The 27,674-nt window shown below is 36.0% G+C and overlaps 1 protein-coding gene across 1 annotated transcript in view; it reads right to left on the bottom strand.

Moving 5' to 3' along the window:
- Positions 1 to 27,674, bottom strand: part of SBF2 (SET binding factor 2) — a 489,013-nt gene that overhangs the window by 163,128 nt on the left and 298,211 nt on the right. The window contains exons 15-16 of the mRNA XM_037728439.1: positions 24,058 to 24,167; positions 22,268 to 22,417 (exon numbers count right to left, since the gene is read on the bottom strand). Coding sequence (XP_037584367.1) covers positions 22,268 to 22,417; positions 24,058 to 24,167 — 260 coding nt within the window. The remainder of the gene's footprint in view (positions 1 to 22,267; positions 22,418 to 24,057; positions 24,168 to 27,674) is intronic.

The following is a 27,674-nucleotide window of genomic DNA, read 5'->3' as shown; positions in this document are numbered from 1 at the left end:
TCCGTCTCAAAAAAAAAAAAAGAAAATCAGACAGAAAGCAAAGATAGAAAGGCAAAGTGTTTATAGACTAATTAAATGGACAAAACTAATTTTAAAAAAGAAAAAAGCCACTAATCAATAGACATATTCTTAGGAAATAATTACCAAAATGAACTCAAGAAAAAATGAAAATCTGAATAGACTATAATTATAAATTTAATATATTCTCCCAAAGGTTGGATGTGGTTGGTCATACCTGTAATCTCAAAACTTTGGGAGGCTAAGGTGGGAGGGCTGCTTGAGAGTTCAAAACCAGCCTGGGCAACAAAGAGAGACCCTGTCTCTTAAAAAAAAAAAAAAAAAAAAAAAAAAAAAATATATATATATATATATTAGCTGTGCATGGTGGCATATGCCTGTGGTCCCAGCTACTCAGGAGACTGAGGTGGGAGGATCCCTTGAGCCCATAGGTTTGAGGCTGCAGTGAGCTATGATTCCCACCACTGCATTCCAGCCCCAGCCTGGGCAATGGAGCAAGACCCTGTCTCTTTAATAAAAACACAGTTTAAAAAATTCTCACAAAGAAAACATTAGGTTAAGGTGGCTTTACTGGTGAGTTTTAACAAATTTTCAAGGAAGACACTATTTCACTCTAACATAAAAGTGTTTTGGAGAAGAGATACAGAGGACCACTCCCTATTTCATTTTTTGATGTTAATATAACTTAGCTCCAATACCAGTCAAGGAGAGTATGAGAAATTATAAACTGATTTTAATCATGAAAATAATTGAACACTGAGATAGAGCTGTAGAAAAAGCATTTCATAAAACTGACATCTATTATGACAAAAACTTTTAAACCAGGAATAGAAATGGACTTAATAACCTGATAGTGAATATCTACCAAAACTTTTAGCACAGTTAAAGCCTAATGATTAAAGTTTAAAAGAAAGGCACTTATTATCACTTCTATTTAATGTTACACTACAGGTACTTGCCAGGTAATAGAAAAAATAAAATAAAATATATAATGTTTAGAAAGTGAGGTAAAAACTATTCCTATTACTAGATATGATTGCCAACACAGAAAACAGAAAAGAATATGTGGCAAATTGCTAGAATTAAGGAACTTTGCATATTAATAGATAAGTTTACCTGTATATCAAAAAAGCAATTAGAAAATGCAATTTTAAAAGACAGCATTTACAATAACAAAATAGGGCAGCTAGCAGTTAATTTAAAAAAATACATATAAGACATTCACCAAGAAAAATCATATATATATTTTTTTGAGACAGGGTCTCGCACTGTCACTTGGGCTGGAGTGCGGGGGCACAATCACGGCTCACTGCAGCCTCCAGTGGGCTCCAGTGATTCTCCCACCTCAGCCTTTGACGTAGCTGGGACTACAGGTGTGCACTACCATAGCTGGATAATTTTTGTATTTTTTGTAAAGGCAAGGTTTTGCCATGTTGTCCAAGCTGTTCTTAAAACTCCTGGGCTCAAGCAATCTGCCCACCGAGGCCTCCCAAAGTGCTGGGACTATAGGCATGAGCCACTGTGCCCAGTTCATACAATGTTATGAAAGACAATAAAGATCTAGATGTACAATATTGTGTTTACAGATAGGAAGACTCACAAAAATGTCAATTCTTCCTACATTAATCTATGGATTCAAAGTAATTTTAATCCAAGTTCCAACAGAGGTTCTCATGGGAGTGAATAAGTTTATTCTAAAATGATATGGAAGAGCAAAGGGGAAAGAATATGCAAGATATTTCTTAGGAAGACACAGCATGGGGGCTTGCCCTGGCAGACTCTGTTATTAGAATTTATTATCAAACTTTAATTAAGACTATGTGATGAACAACACAGTGAAATCCTGTCTCTACTAAAAATACAAAAAATTAGCCAGGGATGATGGTGTGTACCCGTAGACCCAGCTACCAGGGAGGCTGAGATGGGAGTATCACCAGGAGGCAGAGGCTGCAGTGAGCCATAATCACATCATTGCACTCCAGTCTGGGTGACAGAGTAAGACCTTGTCTCAAAAAAAATCACATATTTATAGAAATCTGATGTATAAAAAAAGGTTCACTGCAAATTCGTGGTAAAAAGACACAGTATGAAATAAATTGTTCTGGGGCAACTGGTTATTCATTTGCAAAATATTAACTGGATCTCTGCCTCGCACAACGCACAAAAATCAATTTCAGATAAAGGCCTTAAATAGGAAAGGCAGAATAACTAAACATTTTAAGAGTATGAGAATATTTTTATGGCCTCATGATAGTGAAGGGTTTCTTACACAAGACACAAAAAGTGTCAAAACATTGAGGAAATGATTAATGAAGTTCATGACATTAAAATTACAAACATACTCGCCAAAAGACACCAGAAAGACAGAGAAAAGACAACCATAAACTAGGAGGAGATACCAGCTACATGGATTAGTATCAAAGGACTGGTATTCAGAACATACTAAAAAATCCCATAAATCAATGAGAAAAAAAAAGAATGCAAAAGAAAAAAGGGCAAAAGAAGCAAAAGGCATTTCCTCATATAGAAAACATGTAAAGCCAATGAATATGAAAAATTGTTCCATTTATTGCTCATCAGGGAAATGCAAATGATAATTACAATGACACGTCCTTTTATTATCACTGGACTGGTAGAATTTAAGAATTCAGAATTTTTAATACTAAAAGTTGGCAAAGATGTGAGGCAACAGAAACTCTCATATATTGCTATCAGAGTATAAATTTGTAATGCCATTTTGCAAAGTAATTTGTTATAATCTAACATAGCTGAAGTTGCACATATTCTTGACTCTGATTTCATTCCTATGTATTTATCCAAGAGAAACTCTTGCACAAGTGCATCACAAGATATCTATTAGGAATGGTCATTACAACACTGTGTTTAGTTATAACACTGTTTTCATTGCCAGGGCAATGAAATATCCTTCAATAGCAGAATGGACTTAAACATCAGTGCAAATAAATAAGCCATAACTACATGAATCAACTTGTATGAATACTATAAGCAGTTGCTCAATGAATATTTATTCTATCAGTGAATAAACAGGATGATTCCAATCATAAGAAGGTCAAAATCAGGCAAAACTAAACTAAATTATATTTTAAGAGTACCTCCTTACTGGGTAAAACTGTGGGAAAAAGCAAAGAAATTATTAAACCAAATTCAGGACAGTGGTTCTAAGGGAGAGAAGGGGTGAAAGCAGTTGTAGTATAGCTCTGAAGGACTACAAAGTTAATGTTCTGTTTCTTAAACAAGGGTGTTGGGTACACAGATATATTTTATTATTATCCTTTAAACAAAACATATATCAATAAATACTAGATATTTCATTTCATAGGTCACACAATGACTACTAGAAAACAGTGTCAGCTTGAGATGCAGAATGGGTAGTGATTAGCAAGGTTTATACGCTAGTTTCACTAGCAGATACTGGCATTACATGTATAACCCACATTTCTGCCTCAGCAAAAACAGAAATCACTACATATTATGGATGTTCTCAAATAGTAAAACACACAGAATATAAAATTTTCACAAACAAGTGAAATACCTAGGAATACAGATGGACCAGAGAGGTGAAAGATTTCTACAATAAGAATTATACAACACTGCGCAAAGAAATCAGAGATGGCACAAATAAATGGAAAAATGGAAATGTTCAAGGATTTGAAGAATATCATTAAAATAGTGATACTACCCAAAGCATTTATGGATTCAATGTTATTCCTATCAAACTACCAATGTTCTTTTTCTTTTTTTTCTGAGATGGAGTCTCACTCTGTTGCCCTGGCTGGAGTGCAGTGGTGTGATCTCAGCTCACTGCCACCTCTGCCTCCTGGGTTCAGGTGATTTTCCCACCTCAGCCCCCTGAGTAGCTGGGATTACAGGCAGGTACCACCATATCTGGCTAAATTTTGTATTTTTAGTAGAGATGGGGTTTCACCATGTTGGTCAGGCTGGTCTTGAATTCCTGACCTCGTGATTTGCCCACCTAGGCCTCCCAAGTGCTGGGATTATAGGCATGAGCCAACACGCCCAGCCTCCGATGTTATTTTTCACAGAATTAGAAAAAAGATCCTAAAATTCACATGGGGCCAGGCACAGGAGCTCATGCCTATAATTCTACCTCTTTGGGAGGCTGATGCAGGAAGAATGCTTGAGGCCAGGAGTTTGAGACCAACCTGGGCAACAAAATGAGACCCTGTCTCTACAAAAAATAAAAAATTAGCCAGGTGCGGTGGCACATGATTCTGGTTCCAGCTACACGGGAGGCTGAAGCAGGAGGATCACACTTGAATCCACAAGGCTGAGGATGCAGCGGGCCATGTTCACACCACTGTACTCCAGCCTGAGTGATAGAGCCAAGATTCTATCTCAAAAAAATTAAATAAAATTTATATGGAACCGAAAAAAAGCCCAAAAAGCCAAAGCAAACAAACCCAGAGGCACTGTACATTACCCAACTTCAAACTATACTATAAAGCTACAGTAACCAAAACCAGGATGGTACTGGTACAAAAACAAACACAAAGACCAATGGGACAGGTTAGAGAACCCAAAAATAAAGCCGCACATCTACCACAATCTGATCTTCAATAAAGTCAACAATATCAAGCAATGGAGAAAGGACTTCCTATTCAATAAATGGTGCTAGGATAACTGGCTAGCCATTTGCAGAAGACCGAAATTGGACTTTTTTCTTTCACTATATAAAAAAATAAACTCAAAATGCATTAATGACTTAAATATAAGACCTAAAACTATAAAAACCCTAGAAGAAAATCTAGGAAATACTATTCTGGATGCAAGCTTTGGCAGAAGTCTCCAAAAGCAATTGCAACAAAATAAAAAATAGGCAAGTGGGTTCTAATTAAAGAGCTTTGACACAGCAAAAGAAACTATCAGCAGAGGAAACAGACAACCTAAAGAATGGGAAAAATATATTTAAAAACTATGCATCTGACAAAGGCCTAATATCCAGAATCTAAAAAAGACTTAAACCAACAAGCAAACCCAAATAACTCCACTAAAAAATGGGCAAAAGACATGAACAGACACTTCTCAAAAGAAGACATATATGTGGCCAAGTATTTAAAAACAAGTATATAAAAAAGGTTCAACATCACTAATCATTAGAGAAATGTAAATCAAAACCACAATGAGATACCATCTCATACGAGTCAGAATGGCTATTATGAAAAAGCAAAAAACAAAACAAAACAAACAAAAACATGTTGGTGAGGTTGTGAAGAAAAGGGAATACTCATACATTGCTAGTAGGAATATAAATTAGCTCAGCCACTGTGGAAAGCAGTATGGAGATTTCTCAAAAAACTTAGAACCATCATTCAAACCAGCAATTCCATTACTGGGTACAGACCCAAAGGAATATAAATCGTTCTACCAAAAGACAAGTGTACTTGTTCACTGAAGTACTATTCACAATGTTCACTGAAGTACTATTCACAATAGTAAAGGCATGGAATCAACCTAGATGCCCATCAATGGTTGACTGGATAAAGAAAATGTGTTATACATATACCATGGAATACTAAGCAGCCATACAAAAATTAAATCACATCCTTTGCAACAACATGGATGGAACTGGAGGCCATTATCCTAAGCAAATTAATGCAGAATCAGAAAGCCAAATACTACACATTCTCACTTATAAGTGGTGGCTAAACGTTGAGTACACATGGACAGAAAGATGGGAACAGTACACACTAGGGCCTACTTTAGAGGAGAGGGTAAGGGTTGAAAAACGACCTATCAGGTCCTATCCTCACTACCTGGGTGACAAAATCATTTGTATACAAAATCTAGCAACACACAATTTACCCACATAACAAGCCTGCACATGCACCCCCCAAACCTGAAATAAAAGCTGAGGGGAAAAAAAGCCAAATCTACAACTGCTGATAGGCTATTAGATTTCTTTTCTATTCTTTTCTTTTTTTTAGGTGGAGTTTCACTCTTGTTGTCCAGGCTGTACTGCAATGGCACAATCTCTACTCAACACAACTTCTGCCTCCCAGGTTCAAGTGATTCTCCTGCCTCAGCCTCCCGAGTAGTTGGGATTACAGGCATGCACCACCATGCCTGGCTAATTTTGTATTTCTAGTAGAGACGGGGTTTCTCTGTGTTGGTCAGGCTTGTCTTAAACTACCAACCTCAGGTGATCCACTTGCTTTGGCTTCCCAAGGTACTGGGCTTACAGGAGTGAGCCACCACGCCCAGCCTATATTTCTATTAAATGTCCCTGATATATGTATAACAAACACTTAATACAATTTGATATACCTAGGTAAGATACTATTTTAAATTCTATTTTTAAAAGCAATTATCCATAATATTTGGAAATTACTGTGGGTCTTTTCTATTCACTTAGACAGATATAACCAAGATAAGTATGATATGATATAGACTTGCAGAAAATAAAGAGTGTTACTTAAGCAATTTCCTAACCTTACAGGTTAGGAAAAGTTGTTTTAGGAGTAATGAAACTTAAGGATATGAATCTAGAATTGGTTCTTTGATCTAATTCAATTCAAAAGCATTAATAAGTCTTCTGCCGGTAATGAGAAACTGCTAGTCCATGGCATGCAATGGCAAAACTTATTATTTTTTTTTTTTTTTGAGATGGAGTCTCACAGTGTCACCCAGGCTGGAGTGCAATGGCACAATCTTGGCTTACCACAACCTCTGCCTCCCAGGTTCAATTGAGTCTCCTGTCTCAGCCTCCCAAGTGGCTGGGATTACAGGCACCTGCCACTGCACCCGGATAATTTTTTGTATTTTTAGTAGAGACAAGGTTTCACTATGTTGGCCAAGCTGGTCTCAAACTCCTGACCTCATGATCCACCCACCTCAGTGTTCCAAAGTGCTGGGATTACAGGCATGAGCGACTTTGCCTGGCCAAAACAATTAATTAAAATAAATTATCACCTATGGACAACTATAATCAAGTGCCTATGGATAACCAAATAGTTACTGCCATAAAATATTTTAGTTCAAATAAGAACAATGGGGTTAGTCCATTGTTTTAAAGTATGTTAGAGAATTTGGAGAAAGATTACAATGAGCTCAGGCTTTAAATTCCTATCACAAGTTTCAGGTAAGGGAACAGAAAAATGTCTATGACTGCTCTAAAACATAAATCAAGCTGCAGTGTTAAGATGTCTAAATATAATAAATGAAGTCTAATATTTTAGCTGACTCAGCTAACAAGACACACTGAGTTCACAACCTCACAGGTCTTTTAGGTTAAATTAGATACTGATAGAGAAGAAGAGTGTGGTAACTATGTACTGTAAATTTAGCTAAGGTGGTACTACATTACCTTAAGTTTCTTTCTGTATATAGTGCTGTTACTGTCACTTTGTGATTGGAAGATGGAAGTGATGCAGCATCTATGCTTATGCTCAGAGGTCAATGTAGGGTCAGGTGCTCTTGCAGCTTGCTTACACTGTCACTAATCAAAAAGATGCTCAACAACACATCCATTAGGGAGATGCAAATCAAAATCACAATGCAATATCCACTTCACATACATTAGGATGGCTCCTATTAAAAATATATATATCAAACGTTGGTGAGGATGCGGACAAACTGAAACACTTGTGCTGCTGGGAATGTAAAATGATGCAGCAACTATGCAGAACAGTATGACAGTTCCTCAAAAAATTAAAAGGAGAGGCCAGGTGCAGTGGCTCACACCTGTAATCCCAGCACTTTGGGAGGCTGAGGTGGACAGATCACGAGGTCAAGAGATTGAGACCATCCTGGCCAACATGATGAAACCCCGCCTCTACTAAAATACAAAAATTAGCTGGGCGTGGTGGCACATGCCTGTAGTCCCAGCTACTCAGGAAGGCTGAGGTAGGAGAACTGCTTGAACCTGGGAGGCAGAGCTTGCAGTGAGCCGAAATTGTACCACTGCACTCCAGCCTGGCGCCTGGTGACAGAGCAAGATTCTGTCTCCAAAAAACAAAAAAAAATTAAAAGGAGAATTACCATATGATCCAACAATTCTACTTTTGGTTATATATTCAGAATAATTGAAAGGAGGAGAGCTTGAAGAGATGTTTGTATATTCATGTTCATAACAGCATTATTTACAATAAGCAAAAGGTGACATCAACCTAAAGTGTCTACTGACAGATGACTAGGTAAACATGATATATACATAAAATGGAATATTATTTAGCCTTAAAAAGGAAGGAAATTCTGACACATACTCCAATATTATGCTAAATCAGCCAGTCGCAAAAGAACAAATGTATGATTTCATTTATATAAAGTACTTAGTGTACCTAAATTCATAGATACAAAAAGTAGCATGGTGGCTGCCACGAGCTGGGGGCAGGGGAAATGGGAGTTATTGTTTAATAGATAGGAAGTTTCAGTTTGGGAAGATGGAAAAAGTTCTGGAGATGTATGGTGGTGACACTTGCACAACAATATAAATATACTTAATGCCACCAAGCTGTACACTTAAGAATGATTAAAATAGTAAGTTTAACGTTACATATATTTAACCACAGTTTAAAAAAATCCAACTAGAGTTCACTGATTCCTTAAGCACTCTCATACTTTTTGGAATAAAAACAGGTTCAAGTCCTTCTTATATTTTCCGTGTCCTATCCTATTGCTAGCCATTTCTTCAAGGAACCCTAATTCCTTTCAATAGACTTATATTTAGAAACCAAGATCTGGACACTAGACGTGCTCATTGCTCTACTGCCAGACTCTCTCAGTGAGCAGAGCCAGGAAATATATATATGCATTCCTAACTCCTCCCCTCATGAACACACGGACATATACCCACATTTCCACCTGTATTTATTTCAGTATTTATATGTAGATAAGCATCATTTAGCTTGAATTCATCTAAAATCATATGATTTATTTTAGCTTTCTCCTTTTCCATATCTGTACTCACTTCTCTATCTGTGAAAAACTTGGCTACCATTACCCTCAACAGATTTACTTATTTGCTCAGTCTTCTGACTATAAACCATATCCTGATTTCACTAGGCCACCTATACTACCTCATTTAAACTCAATGTTTCTAAGCATAAGGTCCAGATTCTATTTGGCTGTCATTACTTCTCTCCCTGAGCCTGTTTTATGGTGCTTGGACAAGAAAAGAAAGAAGGGAGGGAAGGAGAAAGGCAAGGAGGGAGAAAATAATATGGAATGGGAGGGGGAGGAAAGGTAGAAAGCATAATTTCTAAAAAAATTTTACTTCTTAGTTGGTTTTTGCTGATGTAAAGAAATGCTATTGATTTTTATAGACCAATCTTACATTTGAAAACTTAACTGAATCATCTTATTAGTAAAAATAGTTTGTTCTATCTGATACATTTTCTAGGTAGAGAATCAGAAATCTGATTTTCTATCTAAAAATAATGACAGCTACTGACACACTAACATTGTGAATAGCGTGATAATAGTAAGCATCTTTGTCTTGCTCCAATTTTTTTTTTTTTAAAGACGGGGTTTCACCATGTTGGTCAGGCTGGTCTTGAACTCCTGACCTCAGGTGATCCGCCCGCCTTGGCCTCCAAAGTGCTTGGATTACAGGCGTGAGCCACCGCACCCAGTCTGTCTTGCTCCAATTTTAAAGGAATGCATATAAAGTTTCGTCATTAACTACAAGGCTTGCTGTAGGTTTTACCAAACATGGAAGCTCTTTTCTATTAACAGCTTCTAAGAACTTTAAACAAATAGGATTGAACTTTATTAAATGCCTTTTCTTAACTGACTGAGAAAATCATAATTCTTTTCCTTTAATCTGTTAATGGGGTGCATTACATTGAAAGAATCCTAGGTTTAACTCCACTATATTATGACTTTTTACTTTTTTAATGTACTGCCGGATTCAATTAGCCAGTATTTTACTTAAGAATTCTGCATTTACATTCATAAGAAAAAAGGGGCTTTTTTTTTTTAACTGTTATTTTTATTGTATCTATCTGATTTTGGAATCAGATTTACTTGATATTTACATTTTATTAAAAACATAATGCTGACTGACAAAAGGCATAAACAGAATGAAATATATAACACACCATTTACATAAATTAAAATACACATGTACTAAACAATATACATTTTTCAAGGACACGTGCATAGAAAATAATATATTCAACACATTAAAATATTCACAATTTATACATACTTTGAAACATCATGTTGCATATGATAAATATACAACTTTATCTGTCAATTAAAATAACACATTTAAATGCTTGAGGGAGATTGGGAGCATAATGCTAATAAAATAAACAAATAAATAAAAGAAGGGAACTGGCAGGGACCAAAGATTATAATGTGTCATGAACTGGAGAGTGCTAAGACTGCTTCTCACAAGCAGGGATAAAAAAAAAAAAAAGTGTCCCGAGATCATGAAATTGAGGAGGAAACACATTAGAGGGCAATTAGTCCAATCTCCCTGACAATGTAGAAATCCTTTTCAGCTTTCCTGACAAATGACTGTAAGAGTGTTTGATGGCACACTTGATGAGATGGAAATGCATTTCTACAAAGCTGCCCATTTCACTGTTGAAAAGTTTCAAATGTTAGCTCTGATCTACCCCTTCCCAAACTTACCAATCAGAACATCTGATGATGGGGGCGCAGGAATTGAACAGAAATGTTTTAAAAATGACTACTCCAGATAATAGGATACTGATATTTCAACTCTAGGTTGAAATCAAATTTACTTGTGGAACATTAAAAAAATACAGATGTGTAAGCTTCTTCTATGGTAATTGTAAATTGGCAGGTATGAACATTTGCACTTTAAATATATCAATGACACTACTGTCCACTGGCACAATATTGACCAGCTGTATGTAAACTTTAAGTTTTACTTTCAAGCTAGGCCACGAATTATCAACATGTCTATCAACATTCTCTAACCTAGAGATAGCTGTGCACAGAGATACAAAGGTGAACAGAGCCTGGCTCGGGTTGATGATTTGATTATAGCCAAGAAAGGGGCAAAAGCTACTGGCCTGTGAAGGGACAGAAATTCAGTATAGGGACTAAAATTCTAACCAGCTGAGGTAAGCAGCTACTTAAAATGAATACATTTATTCATTTACTAATTAATCAAATGTTTAGTGAGAGACTACTTCATGACAGACAAAATGGGAAATACAGATGTCAACAGGCAATATCATTGCATGTGGTAAGTGCCACTGCAGGATCATGGTGGATAGTGTGGGGGAAGTACAAGATGAAACAGAAGCAGCCCTAATCCAGGCTTGATGGGCTGAGGAAGCCTTCTAGGAAGAAAGGACATCTAAGCTGAAATTAAATGATGAGCAGGAGTTGGCCAAGGGAAAATAAAGACTGAGGGAGCAGGAGGGAGAAAGGAGAGGTGGAAGAAACAATGTTCCAAATGAAGGCAACAAATGTGTAAGGCCTGGGGACCGACAGCAGTGAATGATTAGACTCTAGGTATAGGCAGCGGCCAAGATCAGATCAGAATTTACTCTGAAGGCAGAGGATTTTAAATTGTGAAGTGACAAGATACAAGTTGTAATATACAAATATCACTTTGGTGAAATGGAGAACAGTTACAGGAATGGGTCAGGGTGGAGGTAGGGTGACCAGTTAAGAAGATGGTGCAGGCTGGGCAAGGTGGCTCACGCCTGTAATCCCAGCACTTGGGGAGGCCGAGGCAGACAGATCATGAGGTCATGAATTAGAGACCAGCCTGATCAACATGGTGAAACCCGTCTCTACTAAAAATACAAAAATTAGCGAGGTGTGGTGGCACACACCTATAATCCCAGCTACTAGGAGGCTGAGGCAAGAGAATCGCTTGAACCCAGGAGGTGGAGGTTGTAGTGAGCCAAGATTGTGCCACTGCACTCCAGCCTGGGTGACAGAGTGAGACTCATCTAAAAAAAAAAAAAAAAGAAGTTGATGCAGTAACACAGTAATTTAGGAGATGAATTTAGGCTTGAGATTTGAAAGGCAGAAGCAAGAGATGGTAATACAAAAGAGTAAGATTGCCTAGGGAGAGTTTTAGACTGAGAGAAGCGTAATGTCTGACCACGCCATGGACAGCATGGAAACCTCTGTGACCTGCATGTACACCTCTGGATGGCCTTCTGGAATTAGAAAACCTGAAGTAGCTGGAAAATCATGAAAAGCAGACCAATCAAACCCCTGTGGTGCCTAACTAACTTGAGACATTCTTCTATTGTTTCTTATTCCAGCCTCAACTGACAAGGCCATTGGACTTCATAACTGACCTTGGCCAACCTAGTGGCTCCATACCCTACAACCCCTTCCCAACTTGCCGCGACCCCCTCCCAGCTTGCAAAAAACTGCCTTAAACTGCAACTTCTGTAACTTTCCTCTGTTTATCCCAAACCTATAAAACCAACTCCTCTTCTCCATCTTCTGCTGACTCTTTTCAGACTCAGCCGGCCCAGACCCCGATAAATAACCAGCCATGTTGCTCACACAAAGCCTGTTTGAGGAGTCTCTTCATTCAGAGTGTGTGTTTTAGCAAGAAGATCTAAAGATGGATCTACAGAGCCAAATGAAAAGTACAAGACTTTCATTTAGAATCATCGCTTTAATTTACTAGTTGCGAGATTTCGAAAAAGTACTTAATTTCTTTCAGTCTATTTCCAGAGGGCAATGTGATTGTGGCTTACCCAGTTTCATGGACAAATGAAAGCTGAGATTATCTAAGGGAGTCCAGAGTGACATAGGCACCCAAGAAGGAAGAGGATATGGCAATTATAGATGCTGACTGGATGATTTTTTTTACAAAGAAAAGTGGAAAATGAAAGCAGACTGGGGGAACAACGGTGGGGAGCAGGAACTGACTTTGATGGTCCCTTCTGTTTAGGTCATTCCCTGCAAGGAGAAGTAAACCAAAGAATGACAAAAGAAACTAATGTCCACATGGATGAAGCTTGTTGAGTGACAGCTTCATTATAGTATGGCCTGGGAGAGCCGTTCGATGAAAAACATCAATCGCTGCATCTTTAATAAAGTGTTTTTCTTTTTGGCTTATTACATTTCTCAGAGAACAGTTTTACAACCTCTTACCTTGAGGGTAGCCTGCCAGAATTCTGGAACCTAAAGGGAGAAAACCCACTGGCATTCTCAGTTATTTGGCATTCATATAACCTCCTTGTGTGGAGGAAGACAGAACTTCCCTCAACCAGACCTAGTATTTCCCAGGCCAATGACAGCCTCTCTCTCATAAAAATAAACACATAAACAAACAAATATCTAATCTTCTGCCACGGTAAAGGAGAGGCAGCTGGCTGTTTATACCAAATTAGGAAAGGATCTGGGAGGGGAATCCAACAGAATCCTAAACAGCTTTCAACCAATCCGCTATTTTTATGTTTTAGCCTCACCTTGTCACACTGCTTGAAGAGGTACATGATATTACTAATTCCTGAACCTTTGGGGGTTTTGTAAACTGGGCTGCTTCAAGGCTTTTCCTGCTGCTACTTGGGAAAAGGTTTTCTTGGGTCTGCTAAGTAAAGATGACTCATCTATCAGCTTTCTAGTTTCTAAGATATTGCTGTTGTCTCTTCTCCTGTTTTGCCTGTGGGTTTATGTATTTTTTTAAGTGGTTTACTTTTGCTTTAATGGGGGTTTTGGTGGTGGCAGAGGTTAATGTGCATATGCAATCTGCTTACTTTAACCAGAGGTTACTCTATGTACTGTTCCCTTCTCCAACCACGTTTCTATACTATACTCACTAATATGTAAATATCCTTCAGTTTTAAAAAACACAGGCTGTTTCCTGCATATCAAAACCATAATGTGATACCACCTTATTCCTGCAAGAATGGCCATAATCAAAAAATTAAAAAAATAATAGATGTTGGTGTGGATGCAGTGAATAGGGAACACGTCTACACTGCCAGTGGGAATGTATACTAGACAACCACTACGGAAAACAGTGTGGAAATTCCTTAAAGAACTAAAAGTAGAATTACCATTTAATCCAGCAATGTCACTACTGTGTATTTACCCAGAGGAAAAGAAGTCATACAGAAAAGATTCTTGCACACTCATGTTTATAGCAGCATAATTCGCAATTGTAAAAATGTGGAGCCACCCAAATGCCCATCAATCAATGAGTAGATAAAGAAACTGTGGCACATATACATGATGGAATACTACTCAGCCATAAAAAGGAATGAATTAACAGCATTCACAGCAACCTCGATGAGATTGGAGACTATTATTCTAAGTGAAGTAACTCAGGAATGGAAAACCAAACATTGTATGTTCTCATTCACAACTGGGAGCTAAGCTATGAAGTTGCAAAGGCATAAGAATGACACAATGGACTTTGGGGACTCAGAGGGAAAGGGTGGGAAGTGGGTGAAGGATAAAAGACTACAAATTGGGTACAGTGTATACTGCTCGGGTGATGAATGTGCCAAAATCTCACAAATCACCACTCAATAAATTACTGATGTAACAAACACCACCTGTTCCCCAATAACTTATGGAAATAAAAACAAACAAAAAACACAAGTCCTTTCCTAATTCTTTTTTTTCTCCTAGCAACTTCTCCTAGAAGATCCCTCCAGATCTCTGTCTGATAAATGCCTTCTATAACCACCTCCTTCCCACTCCAAATCCAGTAACCCTGTAAGTTTTCATAGTACTTTTCCACACATCTCTTATCAGTGGTTATCTTACTCAGCCTGTGAGTCTTTCCTTGTAGACTGTGCACTCTTTGAGAACCAGGATTATATCTTAATCATCTTAGTATGTCCAGTACCTAGTACACAGATTAATATATGGTAGAAATCAATAAATGTTCAGAAGAAGAAGAAAAAAGGAGTAAATAACACCCTGATTAAGCAGGATGTATTCTACTGATTTATACATTCTTAATAATAACCCCAAATCTCCTACCTCATACATACAGACCAGTTATCAACACTGCTTGAGTAAGCAAAGCTCTCGTGGGGTTACTTAAAAACTTTGAAATTGTGAAGTCAATCTGATATGGAAAGCTTGGGCTTCCAGAAGCCTTTTTTTCCTCATACTTTTAAACCTCTATATGGTTTCCTATACTGTTCAGAGCCCTTGTCCTATGAAGCTCAATGTACGAAATTATACAGCAACCAATTAAATTTTATAAAAATTTTGTAAGCAATTGGAATTTCCAGCCTTGACAATATCCGATACTTGACTTTGAAGCCTCTCCTCTTTAATAAGGTAGGATCCTAGGTTACTTTTAGAGATATTAGCCATTGGCCACTGTCAGCTGAAGTCACACTAAACCCAGTGTTTAGTGTAGCTGACCTTTTTTAAAAAAATAGTCTATAGTAATACTTTATCCATGGAGAAAATAATACATCGACTTTCATTCTGGCAAAATTCCCAGACTAGCACTTTGAATAGTACTGTGTTAAATCATTTCATTATTTCAATCATTTCATTCATTATGTCCTTATACCTTAACTTCTGTTCCATATTTTCCATTTTTTCTCTCTCTCTGCCCCACTAATTTTTGTGTTTGATGTAGTCAGAGGACTATGTTTATATGGATATTCAGTTATCCGAGCACTATTTTCAGAAAAAACTTTCCTTTCCCTATCGCATTGCTTTGGTGCCTCTCTCGAAAATACCAGAAATGTGGGTCCATTTCTAATGCTCTTTTTCATTGGTCTCTTTGTTGATGCTATGTCAGTACCACAGTTTTATTGTAGATTGATATAAAGTCTTGAAATCAAGTAGTTTCAGTTCTCCCATTTTGTTCCTTTCAAAGAGTGCTTTGCCCATTCAAAGTTCTCTGCATTTTCATATAAATTTTAGAATCAACTTGTCCATTTCTAGAAAAAAAATCTGTTGCAATTTTAATTTGGATTCCATTCCATCTATAGATCAATCTACAGAGAATTCTTAACAATATTGAGTCATCCACATCTTTTAAGTTTCTTCTTTTTTTTTTTTTTTAAGACAGAGTCTTGCTCTATCTCCCAGGATGGAGCGCAGTGGTGCAATATTGCCTCACTGAAACCTCCATTTCCTGGGTTCAAATGATTCTCATGCCTCAGCCTCTTGAGTAGCTGGGATTACAGGTTGAGTTTTTTACATTTAATGATTATGTAATTTAAACTTATCTGGCCATTTTTGTTAGTCTCTTGTTATTTGCTTATTTTGTATTCGATCTTTAACTTTTAAAATATTTAAGTTATTACATATTTGAAATGGATAATTTCAATATATATAATCTTTTGGGGCTTTGTCTAAATCTGGGGGTTACTGGTTGTTTCTGTTGACAGTAATTCATACTGGCTCATTTCTTTGATATTTAGAGTCCATTTCAAATTGTGAGGTCATGTTTTATTGAATTTTCTCTGTAGGAATCCTGACTGGGAATGCATTATTCCAACAAAGGATTTACAATAGTTTGTTATGGAGGCAAAGGTAGAGGGCATGCTACCTGAATAAGGATTACTTTATTTTTATTCCAGTGTTCCAGCCTGATGCAAAACTTTCAGGTTCAACCAGATGGCCAACACTTAGAGAGGCCAAAGATGTACTCACAAATCTGACTGTCCCAACTGCTAATTGCTCAGGGTTTGGCTTTCTCTATTTGTCCTTTTCTTCAGAGTATAAGGAGGTATACATTAGAGATTTTCTTTTATTCTTGGGAGAAGCAATGTATCAAAATCATGGTTTATATTTGTAATTTTCTGAGATCTATTTCTATGTTAGTGAGAGGGTTCCTCATAGTATGCAATTTAACATGATGCTGGAAATAGAAGACTTCACTGGGTTTTCAAATTATAATTTATTCTTAAAAGATCTTAGCTAGGATCTAGACACATAAAAATCTTTAACTGTATATTTGATAAAATAGAAAGTTAAGGCCATGATATTTTTGGAGAGATTTTTTTAGTAATCTCAGTTTCAAAAAATACTAAAATATGATCAGTTCTTTGAAATGAAATGATACACAGGAATAGTCTATAACCTCTATGAAACAGTGCTGTAAAAAATTACATTGGCATTGAAATAACCTCATAAACAGTCTTCTGGCAGTAATATGTTCCACTTAATTTTCCCTTGTGGACAGGAAAGACAGAAGAGTAACTTCTAGGTCATGAAAAGCAAAAATTACCAAAGTTTTTGAATCACTACCTAAAAATTAGTTCATTTAGTTAATATTTCTTTCTTAAAACATCAACACAGATGTTTGGCTGCTCTGCCTTGAAACTCTATGCTTTTGCTAAAAAATGTTCAGAATGTCATGTTAAATCCCTGTTGATAAGTACGTTGTTGCATGAAGAATATAAATACTAACAAATCCCAAGTGGGTAACACATTAAAGGAATAACACATTAAACTAAGAACATTACACGTAAGCCCATTCATAACTGAGAAGGGCCTCTATATAACGTTCAACAACAGCATGTGCTTGATGAGGCACAGGATCTATTTTTATGTATACATAAAATAGTGGATTATAAAATATTAAGTGTTCCTCAATCCAATTTTTTTTTTCTTCAAATAACTCTTGAGTGAATCAATTGTATTAGAAAGCTGCAAAAAACTTCAGGTCTTTTTGTTTCTAGAAATATAATTATTCAAATGAAAAATATTTGTAGCCTAAAGGTATCTGCTATTCTATAAGTGCCATAATTGTACATGCTAAAATTAAGTTCACAGAAAGCCTTAAAAGTTAATTCTTCAGTTAATAAACAGCACAGAAAGTACTAATAGCAAAAAGTTCCAAAATGCTTTTTGTAATTTTAATACCAATTATTGGGGAATCAGAAAATTACTTGACTTTAGGACTTCTAGAGACCTTAATCTGTTAATTCTGTTCCTTTATTCGCTATAATAATGGTAACAAACTAGCTGTAATAAAGTAACAAAAGATGTGGCCTCTTCAGGGTAAGTTCTTTTCACAGGATACTAAAATTTCCTTTCTAAAAAACTGAGGACTTTTTCAAATTATAAAAGTAATATATGCTTGTTATATATCTTATATAATGCAGTTATGTGTGTATGTTTCAAGCAGAGAAGGTTTTAAAATGGAAACAAAACTCTTCTAATCTATATCCCACAGATAAACATTGGTATCTCTCTCAGGATAATTTTAACAGGGTTGTGTAAATACTCTTCCAGATTTTTACTATTATATACGTACATACATACATACATACATACATACAATTTTAGGTTAAAAATAGATTCATATCTATTTTATGTAACTTCCTTTTCGCCTACCTAGCAATATATAACAGAAGTTTTCCCATATCAGTACATACATAGATCTACTTGTTTGTATTTAATAGCTGAACAGTATTCTAAAGAAGAGTTGTACCATATTTAATCAATATCCAAAGGGTAAGCATTTACGTTGTTTTTGATTTTTGCTGTTATAAAGTCTTACATCTACTGTCTCATACACTAAAGAATGCATAGCCAATAAAAGTGAATAATTTCCTGAATTGTCAATTAATTTAAAGAAACTACAAAGTGTTTGAAGTGAGTTTGAGAAGATAAATATTCCTTTCAAAAAATCAAATTGCAGTACTCTAGGACATAAAATATGCCTAAGCTATAGGCATATACAAGCTAAAGTTATGAAGAATGATAAAATGAACACCCATGTACCTAAATAGAATATTACCATTACATTGGAAGATCCCCATGTTCACTGCCCTTCCTCTCTGTCCCCAAGAGGTAATTTTCTTAAATATTTTGTTGCTTAATGACTTAGTTTTAAAACATATTTTTACCAAGTATGTTTGTATCACTAGATTAAATGTCATTAAATAATATATAACATGTGTTTTAATTTTGTATAAGTAGAACCATATTATAGATTAAATGTCATTAAATAATATATAACATGTGTTTTAATTTTGTATAAGTAGAACCATATTATAGTTGAACTGTTCTTTTTTCATTTTTCTGTAACTCAGGACAGTGCTGATGAATTTTCTTTCTATTTTTGTAAATAATTATCTCCTTTAAGATTCATCTACATTATCCATTGTGACTGCAGTTTATTTCTTTTCTTTTCCTTTTTTTTTTTTTTTTTTTTTTTTTTTTTTTTTTTTTTTTNTTTTTTTGAGGCAGAGTCTTGCTCTGTCGCCCAGGCTGGAGTGCACTGGCATAATCTCAGCTCATTGTAGTCTCTGCCTCCTGTGTTCAAGGGATTCTCTTGCTTCAGCCTCCTGAGTAGCTGGGACTACAGGTGTGTGCTACCACACCCAGCTAATTTTTGTATTTTTTACTAGAGATGGGGTTTTACCATGTTGGCCAGGATGATCTCCTGACCAGATGATCTGCCCGCCTCAGCCTCCCAAAGTGTTGGGATTATAGGTGTGAGCCATTGTACCTGGCCAAGTTTATTTATTTTCTCTGATAAAAATATTCTAGTGTTAAGAAGATACTATAAATTGTCCATTCTAATGCTGGTTGGCATATGAGTCATTTCAAGTTTTCTGCTATTTTGAACAACGTTGCCATTAACTTTTTGTACATATCTCTTGATGTATGTGAGCAGGAGCTCCTCTAGGAATGAAAATAGAATATGCTTCACATGCAGCTTTATAAAATAATGACAAATAATCTTATTTCTTCTATCTTATTAAATTTTCTAAAGTAGCTATACCAACTTACATGTTCACTGGCAGAGTTTATATGTTTATATGTTCTATTTGTTACATAAATTTGTTTGATATTATCAGATTTTTAAATTCTTGCCAAATAGTGTAAAAGCCTCCCCTTGTAGTTTCAATTTGCATTTCTTCAATTATTGACACAGACCATCTTGTTACACACTCATCATCCAAGTGGGTTTCCTGATACCTTTTTTTTTATTTTGAGATCTTATGTTAGGCTGATTTATAAGTGCTGCTCTGGACAGTTACACAGTTTATTTACATTGAGGAGTTGTCTGACTTGAATATACTGTACATGGCAATTAGAAGTCATCATGGCAAGAGAAAAACCACAGCTGGCCCCTGCAGCCAGCACAAAAACCAGAGAATGGTAGTGGAAATGTAGATATAACGGTGGGGTTTGTTTCTTATTACAAAAGAAAAAAAATAACTTCTCAGTATTAACTAATGAATGGAGTATTTCACGCTGGGAGAAAAGACATCGGGATACAAAATTACATGTGTTTTGACTCTAGCCCTGTCCCCCTATCCTTCAAGAGCAGAGGTAGGAGACAGTAAAAGCAAACAAGTAATTCTGTAAAAATTACTTAAAACCCTACAGATTTGATTAAAATCAAAACTTCTATTTTGTTTTTTAAAAATTTAATATACCAAAAGGCCTGTTTTAGAGACATGTTATTCCCACCAGAAAATAACCCCAATATCCCCTCTGTCAAGTAACATGCTCAAGTTGACTAGCCAGCTCTTAACCTCTCAGCTAACTGAGTAGCTGGGATTATAGGCACATACCACCATGCCTGGCTTATACTTCTTATAATCTGAGCACTAACCTCTCACTCTGAGGTTTATGTTCTCACTCTCTTTATGGTATCTTTTAATGAACAGAAGTTCTTAATTTTAATTTTGTCAAATTTATCAATATTTCCTTTTAAGATTGGCACTAGTGACTTGTTTAACAAATCCTTCCCTACCCCCATGTTGTAAGGATATTTTCTGCATTACATTTAAAAAATTTTAGGCTTTATAGATTGGCTTTTTTTGGCTCTTCATATTTAAGTCTTTAATACATGTGGGATTGATTCTTGTGTACTGTGGGAGGTATGTGTGGATTTTTTGTATCAATGGTATATTACGTGTACATGTCCCAGCACTATTAATTTAACTGCTCATCTTTTCACCGCTGGTGCCAATTTTGTCATAAATCATGTTTTCATATATGTGTGCATCTGTTTCTGGGATTTCTATTTTATTCTATTGGTCAATTTGTTTATGAATAGGCCAATTCTACACTGTCTTAAATAATATAATCTCTTTTTTTTGAGACAGAGTTTCGCTCTTTTGCCCAGGCTGGTGTGCAATGGCTCGATCTCAGCTCATTGCAACCTCTGCTTTCTGATTTCAAGTGATTCTCCTGTCTCAGTCTCCCAAAAGTAGCTGAAATGACAGGCACCTGCCACCACACATGGATAATTTTATATTTTTAGTAGAGACGAAATTTCACCATGTTGGCCAGGCTCAAACTGCTGACTTCATGATCCGCCCCACTCGGCCTCCCAAAGTGCTGGGATTACAGGCATGAGCCACCATGCCAGGCCAAATAATATAATATTAAACTAAATTTTTGACATCTGACAAGGTAAATTATTATGCTTTGTTATTTTTCTTTAGGAGTATATTGGTAATTTTAAGGCTTTTGTTATTCTATTTAAAGTTCTCACAGGAATTGCACTGCCTCGTAAATTGTTTTGGGGAGAACTGATATCTATAACATACTGAATCTTCCAATCCATGTATATGGTATATTTTCTCATTTATTTAGGTGTTGTTTCATTCATAAATTTGATTAATTATATCCTATAATTCTTGCTTTCCAATATACCAATATTTAACATGCATTTATTACTCTGGAGTCCCACAGAGGATCTTTGAAATCTTAATATTTAATTACATTTCCACCTTGTGCAAAATATTTGAGAAAGGAACTTTGTATCACCTTGGAATAGAATGACAATGTCACAGACTATCTAACAGGGAACACAGAATGAGGAAATGAGATGATCAACTTCTCCTAAATTGTATTCACTGTTTTGTGGGAAGTTTATTTCTGAAAGATCATACATGTATTTTGAAGCCAAATGGAAATTTTGTTGTTGTGCTTTACAAACACTAAGTACTTAAATACTTAATTGAGTGATTCATTTATCATCTGGATTACCCACCATTCATTGTCCTCTGCCTGAAGGGTACAACTGAAAATTGACTGAAAAAGGCTGATATAACTATAAACATTAATATATAACTGAATGCTTTAAAGATTACTTTTCATTTTCAAAGAACTTGCTTATATTAGCGAACTAGTAAAATAATCTAGCATTTTTGAAGAGAAAAGAACAAAAAACACTCAATATTTATGCCAAGTAATAAATAAGTATTTCTGACAGAAATTATGATAAAGATACTGACTCTTCATCGTATTAGTTGTGGTAGGCTCAAGAACTGATACATTGGTAATTACTAAATACTCTGGAAAAATGAAAAGTATTCTCAAATAAGAGGAATAATCTGAAAAAACTACAAATTACCTGTAGGGTACAATTCATCATCCTTATTATGTAGTCAAACTGTTGATGGTCTAATATTGCCCGGTTTTGCTGGACATGCAAACCCAATTCATCAGTAAGACACTGTCTTGCTGCCTTTCCTTTAAGGGCTCTGAGTGCAGCAGGAAGGGTCTGCGGACAAGAGAGATGCAAATGACCAAATGGTACAACTGTGGAAACAGTAACTTTCAAACAATCATCCTGAAAATTCAAACACATCCTGTAATTTATTTCACACAGTTATTAGTAAAATTAAACTCCTAGGGAAGAGGTGATTACTAAGACAAATGATAAAATAGATTTATAGTTATTTTATTTATAAACCAGCAAGAAATATAAGATAATTACACGATAAATTGAAAAACATTTAATTTCACTTTTTTTCTTTCACTTAACAAAACTGGTTACCAAATTGTTGCTTCAGATCATCAGTGAAGGCATAGATATGTAAGACACCTTCTTCCTATAACTAGTCAATTTTCCATGGCAAGAACAGAAAGAAAAATTAAAACAATAAGAAATATAAGTGATTTTATACTTTTAAACTGGTTGGCTGCTTAATCACTATTCAGCTTTAATTTCTGACTGGAAAGTTCTATAATCTCTTCTTATTTAAATATCATAAAAAGGAAAGAAAAAGGACTCGGAGTTGAAAAAATAGGTATCTCTAGGTGTATGCATTAAAACTCTTTTCACTTTACTATAACAACATCCATAAAGATGTCTCCTTCAGTCCACCATGTAGGACCTAATTTACTTCACACACAATAATAATAAGCTTAAAAACCTAAAAAATCAGAACAAAGTAGAAAATAAGAAGGAAGTAGGAGGGCATAGTATCACTACAGGCAGGTGTAAGAAATAGGATGTGAAAGTTGAAAGCAAGAGAAGTGAAGGACTCCAACTACAAGAAAAAACAGAAACTAAAAAGCACAAAATATAAAGAGTGCTGGGTCAGTTAGCGTAAATGCAAACATTCTTACATACTTTACCGGTCCCCGAAAATAGATATTCAGAACAATGACAATGAATCAGTAAGAAAAGGTTATACTATATCCAGCATGTTTTCATTGAAGAAGGCAAGAAAACATGCTCTAAGGAGGCACATTTAAGTTGAATACCATAGTTCCTATAATCCATTACATATTCTAAAGAGTCTTTGCAATAAATAAAATTATATTTAAAATGTTAAGTTTTGGTCAAGTGTGTTGGCTCATACCTATTATCTCAGCATTTTGGGAGGCTGAAGCAGCTGGATCACTTGAGGCCAAGAGTTTGAGACCAGTCTGGCCAACATGGCGAAACCCAGCTCTACTAAAAATACAAAAATGAGGTGAGCATGCTGGAGCGGGCCTGTAGTCCCAGCTACTCGGGAGGCTGAGGCAGGAGAATCACTTGAACCTGGGAGGTGGAGTTAGCCAAAATCATGCCACTACCCTCCAGCCTAGGAGACAGAGCGAGACTCTGTCTCCAAAAATAAAAAATAAAATAAATAAAATGTTAAGTTTCTAAGTAATATGCCAAAATAGGGTTTTATGAACAATGTTTCAAAGTCAGAGAGAAAAAATTACTACAAATATTTTTCTGGTAGTCAAGCTTGGCCTAACAGCTTTAAATCTTACACACTATTCATTTAAAATGATCCAAACAACGAGAGGATACTTTATTAGGAAAAGGGACAGAATTAAAGAAGAGATCAGCTGGTAAACTCGGCAAGTAAATCTGAAAGGGAAATGGTAAATGCTTACTTGGGAAAGATGGTATTTTATTACCTTTTCAGTCTCCAAAATTTTATTTTCAAATATGAATGAGATGCAGTTTCTGACAACTTCTAGTCTCTGTGCACTGTTGAAAACTGTCGTCACCTTGTCCATTATCGAAACTAGTAAAAGAATATAAAGAAAGCACAAATAAATTAAACTCCTTTGGTAATTACAAAAGCAAAGAGACTATCACCTTGTCCATTATCAAAACTAGTAAAAGAATATAAAGAAAGCACAAATAAATTAAACTCCTTTGGTAATTACAAAAGCAAAGAGACTATCACCTTGTCCATTATCAAAACTAGTAAAAGAATATAAAGAAAGCACAAATAAATTAAACTCCTTTGGTAATTACAAAAGCAAAAAGACTATTACTTTAAGATTGCAGGGTGGGCGTGGAGGCTCAGGCCGGTAATCCCAGCACTTTGGGAGGCTGAGGTGGGATGATCCCTTGAGCCCAGTGGTTTGAGATAAGCCTTGGCCACATATCAAGACCCTTCTCTACAAAAAATACAAAATTAGCCAGTATGGTGGCTTGCACTGTAATCCCAGGGACTTGGGAGGCTGAGGTGGGAGGATCACTTGAGCCCAGGAGTCTAAGGTTGCAATGAGCTAGTATAGTACTACTGAACTACAGCTCAGTGACAGAGTGAGACTGCATTTCTTATTAGAAAACAAACAAATAGCCGGGCATGGTGGCGCATGCCTGTAGTCCCAGCTATTCGGGAGGCTGAGGCTGGAGGATCTCCTGAGTCCAGGAGTTCTGGGCTGTAGGGCGCTATGCCGATCGGGTGTCCGCACTAAGTTCGGCATCAATATGGTGACCTCCTGGGAGTGGGGGACCACCAGGTTGCCTAAGGAAGGGTGAACTGACCCAGGTCAGAAACGGAGCAGGTGGAAACTCCCGTGCTGATCGGTAGTGGGATCGCGCCTGTGAATAGCCACTGACTCCAGCCTGGGCAACATAGCGAGACCCTGTCTCTTAAAAAACAAACAAACAACCAAAAAGAAAACAAACAAATAAAAACTGTTTATATGACCTACACTTTATTTTTTCCCTTATTACAGAGCATTGAAGGTATTCCATATCATTATTTTTATTACATGTTGAAGTGTCAGGCTAGTTAATTAATAATTTCGCAGGATAGATTCTAATGAGACACTTAACTCTTTTGCAAATTAATTCACACTGCAAAGCAAAATTATATTTAAAAAGTAAACATCTATTTTAAACTTTGTTTATAACTAGTAATATGTTAATATTTCTAAGATATTACCAAAGAAAAACTACATTCCACAAATTATTAGATATTACAAATTTGAATAGAGGGAACTTGAAGGAAAGAAGTAGTGTAAAAAAAGATAAATGATCATGATCAATTATCTGCTATACTGTCTTAGGAAAGTCACTTTTTAGTCATGCAAACTTATCACCTTTCACCTTTTACCATAGGGTTAGAAAATTCTAGTGTATTACTGAGACTACTAAGCTAGTTACCTAAATAAATTTAACTTATTAACATTAGAAGGATATAAATGAAAGTATTTATACAAAATTTATACTTTCACAAAGAACTATACTATGCCATTTGTTTAAATGGTAGTAACAATAATTCTTTTTTTATATAAATTTAAGGAGTACAAGTACAGTCTTGTTACATGGACAACATGCACAGCTGGTAAAGTTTGGGCTTTTAGTGTATCCATCACCCAGAATAGTGTATATTGTAGCCATTAAGTAATTTCTCATCCCTCACCCCTTTCCCACCCTCCTAGCCTTCTAAGTTTCCAATATCTTATTATTCCACACTTGATGTCCATGTGTACACATTATTTAGCTCCCATTTATAAGTGAGAACAGTATCAATAATTCTCAAGCCAAAAAGACTACTTGTATTTTATGGCCACTCTTTGGAATCTAAAGGCACAATCCCTTCACCTTCTTCCATACCTAAGAAGAAAGACTATCATATTTTACTCGTTAGTATTCCTTTGATCTCATCAATATGAAACTTGTATTCTTCAAATAATGTTCTAAGCTTTTTTTTTTTTTTTTGAGACAGAGTTTCACTCTTGTTGCCCAGGCTCATGTACAATGGCGCGATCTCAGCTCACTGCAACTTCCGCCTTCCAGGTTCAAGCGATTCTCCTGCCTCAGCTTCCTGAGTAGCTGGGACTACAGGCATGTGCCACCATGCCTGGCTAATTTTGTATTTTTAGTAGAGATGGGATTTCTTCATGTTAGTCAGGCTGGTCTTGAACTCTCGACCTCAGGTGATCTGCCCACTGTGGCTTCCCAAAGTTCTGGGATTACAGGCGTGAGACACCACACTCAGCCTTAAACTTTTTTTTTTTTTTTTTTTAAATCAAAATGACTATAGGTTCATAATAAGCAGCAAAAGTAATACAAAGAAGATCCCTGTACTCATCACCCAGCTTCCTCCTATGGTGACATCTTTCATAACTATGTTTTATCAGAATAAGGAAAACACCTGGCACAATACAACGAACTAGACTATAGACCTTACTTGAATTTTACCAGTTTTCTTCAAATCATTTTTAATCATGTAACATTAATTTTCTGGTTAAACTGATTATTTCACACAACTTTTCTCTTTGAAATGCTCATTCATAATTGTGGGCTCTGGTGCTTCCCACATAGGTTGGTGGCATAAACTGAGTATCTATATTAGAACAGAAAACTTACAATCTCCAATTAATATCACATACTTCATTGAAAGAGCAACATCTTTAATTTATGTTTATAATCTTTTAATTCTAAAATATCTTTAGTAGTATTTTAAATTTTCTTTAGGCTGAGTTATTAGAAAACATATTTTCTTCTTCTTTTTTTTTGAGGTGGAGTCTTGCTCTGTCACTGAGGCTGGAGTGCAGTGGTGCAATCTTGTCTCACTGCAACCTCTGCCTCCCAGGTTCAAGTGATTTTCCTCCTGGAGAATCACGTAACCTCCCAAGTAGCTGGGACCACAGGCGCATGTCACCATGCCTGGCTAATTTTTTGTATTTTTAGTTAGAGATGGAGTGTCACCATGTTGGCAGGTTTTGAACCAGGCTGGTGTTGAACTCCTGACCTCAAGTGATCCACCCACATCAGCTTCCCAAAGTGTGGGGATTACAGGCATGAGCTGCTGTGCCCAGCCAGAAAACATTTTCTTATAATAAACATGTTTACTATCTGGAAATTTTCCCTTTGGAGAATCCAACCTAATTCACATTTCATAATGCGAAGTGATCAGTCACCAGATGCTATACACTTGTACATATACATGCATCTAATTAACCAACTTCAAAATATATCAAGAAAAATAGGAAAAACTGAGAAATGGGCAATTCTACTACTATAATGGGAGACTTTAATATATCTTCTTCAATAGCTGGAAAAAAGAGAGAAAAGTCAGTAAAGAAAGACAACTCACAAAATGGGGAAAAATTTGCAAATAATATATCTGGTAGAGGACTTATATATAGAGTATGCTTACAACTCAATTCTTTTTTTTTTCCCATTTATTTATTTTATTGCATTTTAGGTTTTGGGGTACATGTGAAGAACATGCAAAATTGTTGCATAGGTACACGTGGCAGTGTGATTTGCTGCCTTCCTCCCC

The sequence above is a fragment of the Cebus imitator genome, unplaced genomic scaffold (genome assembly GCF_001604975.1).
Source record: "Cebus imitator isolate Cc_AM_T3 unplaced genomic scaffold, Cebus_imitator-1.0 Scaffold265, whole genome shotgun sequence".
Classification (NCBI taxonomy): domain Eukaryota; kingdom Metazoa; phylum Chordata; class Mammalia; order Primates; family Cebidae; genus Cebus; species Cebus imitator.
Note: the sequence above shows the minus strand (reverse complement) of the source record. Positions and strands in the feature narration are given on the sequence as shown.